The sequence below is a fragment of the Theropithecus gelada genome, chromosome 5, assembly GCF_003255815.1.
Source record: "Theropithecus gelada isolate Dixy chromosome 5, Tgel_1.0, whole genome shotgun sequence".
In the NCBI taxonomy this organism is placed as follows: domain Eukaryota; kingdom Metazoa; phylum Chordata; class Mammalia; order Primates; family Cercopithecidae; genus Theropithecus; species Theropithecus gelada.
The window spans coordinates 124,963,507-124,968,530 of NC_037672.1; the positions used below are offsets into that span (position 1 = coordinate 124,963,507).

At 38.5% G+C, this 5,024-nt stretch overlaps 1 protein-coding gene across 3 annotated transcripts in view; it reads right to left on the reverse strand.

Annotated features, from left to right (window-relative positions):
* Positions 1 to 1,955: 1,955 nt before the first annotated feature.
* The window catches only part of MFSD8 (major facilitator superfamily domain containing 8), a 55,669-nt gene continuing 52,600 nt past the window's right edge, over positions 1,956 to 5,024 (reverse strand). For all 3 annotated transcript variants that reach the window (XM_025386462.1, XM_025386460.1, XM_025386461.1), the window contains one exon: positions 1,956 to 2,476. In XM_025386462.1, coding sequence (XP_025242247.1) covers positions 2,270 to 2,476 — 207 coding nt within the window. In that variant the 3' untranslated portion in view covers positions 1,956 to 2,269. The remainder of the gene's footprint in view (positions 2,477 to 5,024) is intronic.

Genomic DNA, 5,024 nt, shown 5'->3' on the forward strand with positions numbered 1-5,024 from the left:
GTGGTTAAGACTGTGGACTTTAAGGATAGACTGTTACATAGACAAGTAACTTTTCTGTGCCTCCATTCTTTCCTCTATAAAATGGGAATCATAATAGTATTTTTACTCCATAAGACTGCTGTAAGAATTAAATTATATGTTACACATTACCTGGAATGTGGAAAGCACTCTGCAAATTTTGCTCTTATCATTTTCATCACTACCATTATTCTTGTTATTTCTGTCATGCACACTATGCAAACCAACGGTGGAGTTTACTCTTTAAGATTAGAAGTGGCCCAAAAAATGTAAGACAGAGAAAGCAGCTGCAGAATAATAGGTAAGAGGGATCCCAGACTTGACCAAATAGCCAGAAACCTGGCTACAGTTCTGAGAAATCTATGGAAGCAGTCTTGCTATGGGTGGAAGAGGAGAGTGAACAGTCTTCAAAATTTAATCGTAGAATAATTCTATCAAATTAAGCCCTTTATTAGAGCTGAAAAAATTGAGTGTAAGAGCACAGCAAGTTTAGCATAAAGTGCAGATTATACATTTTTAAATTTTTGTTTTTATTTTATTTTTTGTAGAGACAGGGTCTCACTTTGTTTCCCAAGCTGGTCTTGAACTCCTGGCCTCAAGCAATCCTCCTGCCTTGGCCTTCCAAAGTGCTGGGATTACAGGCGTGAGACACTGCACCCAGTCTATAAAGTGCAGATTATAGTGTTTATTCTCAGATTTGAAAATATTTCTAACTTAAAGTAGAAAACATTTGGAAAAGTGTTTAGAAATATTTCTGCATTTTCTGTAACACTGCTTATCCATATACACAGTTCTCTACTAGTTCCTTTTATCAGCATTCAACTTATGTAGAGGGAGAAGTTAAACATACAGTGTTATTTAGCCAACTTCAGGTAAACTCAGTAAATTGTTAGATTAAAGCCATTTTGCCTCAAATACTTATTAGCCTGACTAGGTTGGGGCTGTCAGGGACCATCCAAATTAAAAATCCAACTAAAATTCTGCAGCTCTAAACAACTATGCAGACATAGATTGAAAAATGTTGTGTTCCTCCCCACCACTACTGAGAGATGGGAAAAATTGAAGTAAATTAATTAATGTTCTACTAATTAAATGTTTTTCTCCAGTTTAAGGGGGTAGAAAAATAGCAATAATTGGCCGGGCGCGGTGGCTCAAGCCTGTAATCCCAGCACTTTGGGAGGCCGAGACGGGCGGATCACGAGGTTGGGAGATCGAGACCATCCTGGCTAACACGGTGAAACCCCGTCTCTACTAAAAAATACAAAAAACTAGCCGGGCGAGGTGGCGGGCGCCTGTAGTCCCAGCTACTCGGGAGGCTGAGGCAGGAGAATGGCATGAACCCGGGAGGCGGAGCTTGCAGTGAGCTGAGATCCAGCCACTGCACTCCAGCCTGGGCGACAGAGCGAGACTCCGTCTCAAAAACAAAAAAAAAGAAAAATAGCAATAATTTTAATAAACCATTTACTGTTTTGTATATATATACAATAACACATATCTGGATTATGTTTCTAATGTGAATTATTGGCATTTGAAAGAAAGTAGGTAACCCTATTAGGCTAATAGGCAGTGAAGTATCTTGATCTCTTAATCCTCTGTATTGCTCAAATATTAGCATTATTCATCCTCATTTATGAATGTAGGGGTTACTTACTGAAACCCTGAACTAAAATAAGGCATAGGTGCAGTATTAGAAGACTCATAGAAGGCAAGGTAGGATGTTAGGCATGCTAAATGGAAAATATAAGTGTTATAATTTTTATTTCATAAGGGAACTTGATAATAGAAAATATATTTTTTTATAAATAAAAAGTAGGTGTCTGAATAAAAATACCTCTACTTGAGTTTTTTAGATTCTATAATTTTATTCTGCTATAGCTAATTCTTAACAGAACCCTCTTTCTGGTTCCACTGTATATCATTTTAATGACACTTCTGCAGTTGGTATTAAGAATACAACTTCACATTTATACATCGTTGTCCGTCACTCATTAGTTCATGCAACCACAAAAAGGTGTTATAAGAATAATTTTCATTCTGAGATAAGGAAATTATGATCTAGTATGTTTTTATATAACCTACTATTCACAATCACATGTAGAATTCTCTCTGTTATTCAACATATGTTCTTGTTCTTCAAAATCTGCAATATCTGTAGTCTGATTCTTGGAGACTGGCTCATCACAATTGTCTAGAAGAGCTTTAGCCAGGAAGTGCCACACAGCAAGTAGTTTCCATCACAGTCTTAGCTAGTTTATTCCTGAATCCTCCCATACCTTACAGAAAGAGCAATGAGTCTTCTGTAAACCACTCCCAGGAGTGTGATGGTGAGCACTACTATTCCACACATTAGGCTGAATGCCCATCGTGGTCCCCAGTGAGCATACACTTGGCTGATGAACATAGGCCCAAGAATCCGGGCTCCACTTCCAGATGCTGTTAACCAGCCCATGTATACACCCTGTTGGGGTGAAATGGGGGACAAGTAGATTGATATTGGGGTTTAGTTATTTAAAAGCAAAGAAATGGTATTACCAAACTACAGCAAACTAACAAGAATCGCTTTCTCCATCTTTTACTTTTAAATTAAACATAAAATGCCTCCTATAAATATAGCATTTGATATCAAGTCAGATTAAGAAAAATAAAAGGAGTGTAAAGGGAAAACTTAATGTCTGCTGAAGCCCTGGGAATAATAAAATTGATTGAAATACCTTTTAAAGCTAACACTTATTTTGTAACTGCTACATGCCAGTCACTGAGGTAGGTGCTTTACATACATCATTTGTAATGTTCGTAAGTTTCGATGACAGGTGTTATCCCCGTTTAACAAAGGTAGAAACTGAAACTCAGAAAGTTTAAGTAACTTGTTCAAGAAGTTTGAAGCCATATTTGGCTGACTCCACTGTGCCATTTTACACTCTACCACAATGCCACTCCTACAACTTCTGTATCCAAAACCATAATCCACATAAACTGCCCAAGAATGTTCAGGGCAGCATTGCTTTTAATAGCCTCAAATTGGAAACAACCTAAATGTCACTAGTAGATTAAGTGAATAAACTATGGTATACTTAATAACTGGAATGCTAAGCAGCTACTTATATTTTTAAAATTTTTCCTTGCCCTGTCTTATGGTACTAATAAGCAGCTATTTACAAGAATAAAACCTTATATAGAGACAGTAAAATCTTCTGAAAACATCTGTATACACTGACATGGAAAGAAAGCTATAACATATTAAGTTAAAAAAAAAAAACCTATCAAGAAGCAGAAACAAGTATATATCCATGTGATATAGTCCATTTCTCCCTTTTTCTAAAAAAAGGTACAAATGTGGATATGTTTGGATATGGATAGAAAAATGTCTTAAAGCATACAAATTAAGTTAACAGTGGTTGACTTTGGTGAGGTGAAGCTAAGGGGAGCCTCCATTTTCTGTTAAATACATTTCTAAATTATTTGAATTTTGTCACAACCATTATATATTGCTTTGGTAATTAACAAGCTTTTATTCTTAATTTTGAAAAATTAAAAATATAATCTATTAGGTTAAAAACAAACCCAGAAATTATTACTGAAATGTTGTATCTACTCCTTATAACTTGAAAACAGGGGTATTCATTTTTTCTCCTCTTTGCCTTATTTCAATAGAGAAACACTAATTTCTGCTCTGAAAACGTAAAGCTATTTATTTATTTACTTTTTGAGACGGAGTCTCGCTCCGTTGCCCAGGCTGGAGTGCAGTGGCGCGGTCTCTGCTCACTGCAAGCTCCACCTCCCGGGTTTATGCCATTCTCCTGTCTCAGCCTCTCAAGTAGCTGGGACTACAGGCAGGTGCCACCACGCCTGGCTAACTTTTTCTATTTTTAGTAGAGACGGGGTTTCATCATGTTAGCCAGAATGGTCTCGATCTCCTGACCTCGTGATCCGCCCACCTTGGCCTCCCAAAGTGCTAGGATTATAGGCGTGAGCCATGGTGCCCGGCCGCTATTTAATTTTTAAAGAGGAAGATAATATTTTTATTTTGTGGCCATTTAAATGACTATTATTAAAAAGAGTTACAAGTGAGCAGGCACAGTGGCTCGTACCTGTAAACCCAGCACTTTGGGAGGTCAAGGCGGGAGGATCACTTGAGCTCAGGAGTTTGAGACCAGCCTGGCCAACATGGTGAAACCCCATCGGTACAAAAATACAAAAATTAGCCAGGCCCCACGGTGCACACCTGTGGTCCCAGTTACTCGGGAGGCTGAGGCACAAGAATTGTTTGAGCCCAGGAAGCAGAGGTTGTAGTGGGCCGAGATCGCACCACTGCACTCCAGCCTGGGCGACAGAGAAAGACTGTCTCAAAAAAATTTTAAAAAGAGTCAGAAGCAAAACCTGGAAATAATCTAAATGTATAATAATAGGAAAATGATTGCAAATACACAATGGTACATACATAAAATGGAATATAATGTTTACATTAAAAATAATTCTCTAAGAGAAAATTAAATGGTATGGGAGCATAGTCACAATGCATTATTATTTTTTTTAAAGCAGATTACAAAACAGTATCCATGATACTATTTTTAAAATCCTATTTTTGTGGTAAATGCACGTACACATATAAGTATAGATAAAAGACTGGAAGTAGAAATGTAATTTTGCCAAAATGTTGGTAGCAACTGTCTCATTGAAATTTTTCATTTTCCTTCTACATTGTTGCTAATTTTCTATAAAAACATGGAAAATTGGCCGGGCGCAGTGGCTCAAGCCTGTAATCCCAGCACTTTGGGAGGCCGAGACGGGCGGATCACGAGGTCAGGAGATCGAGACCATCCTGGCTAACGCGGTGAAACCCCGTCTCTACTAAAAAATACAAAAAACTAGCCGGGCGCGGTGGCCGGCGCCTGTAGTCCCAGCTACTCGGGAGGCTGAGGCAGGAGAATGGCGTAAACCCGGGAGGCGGAGCTTGCAGTGAGCTGAGATCCGGCCACTGCACTCCAGCCTGGGCGACAGAGCGAGAC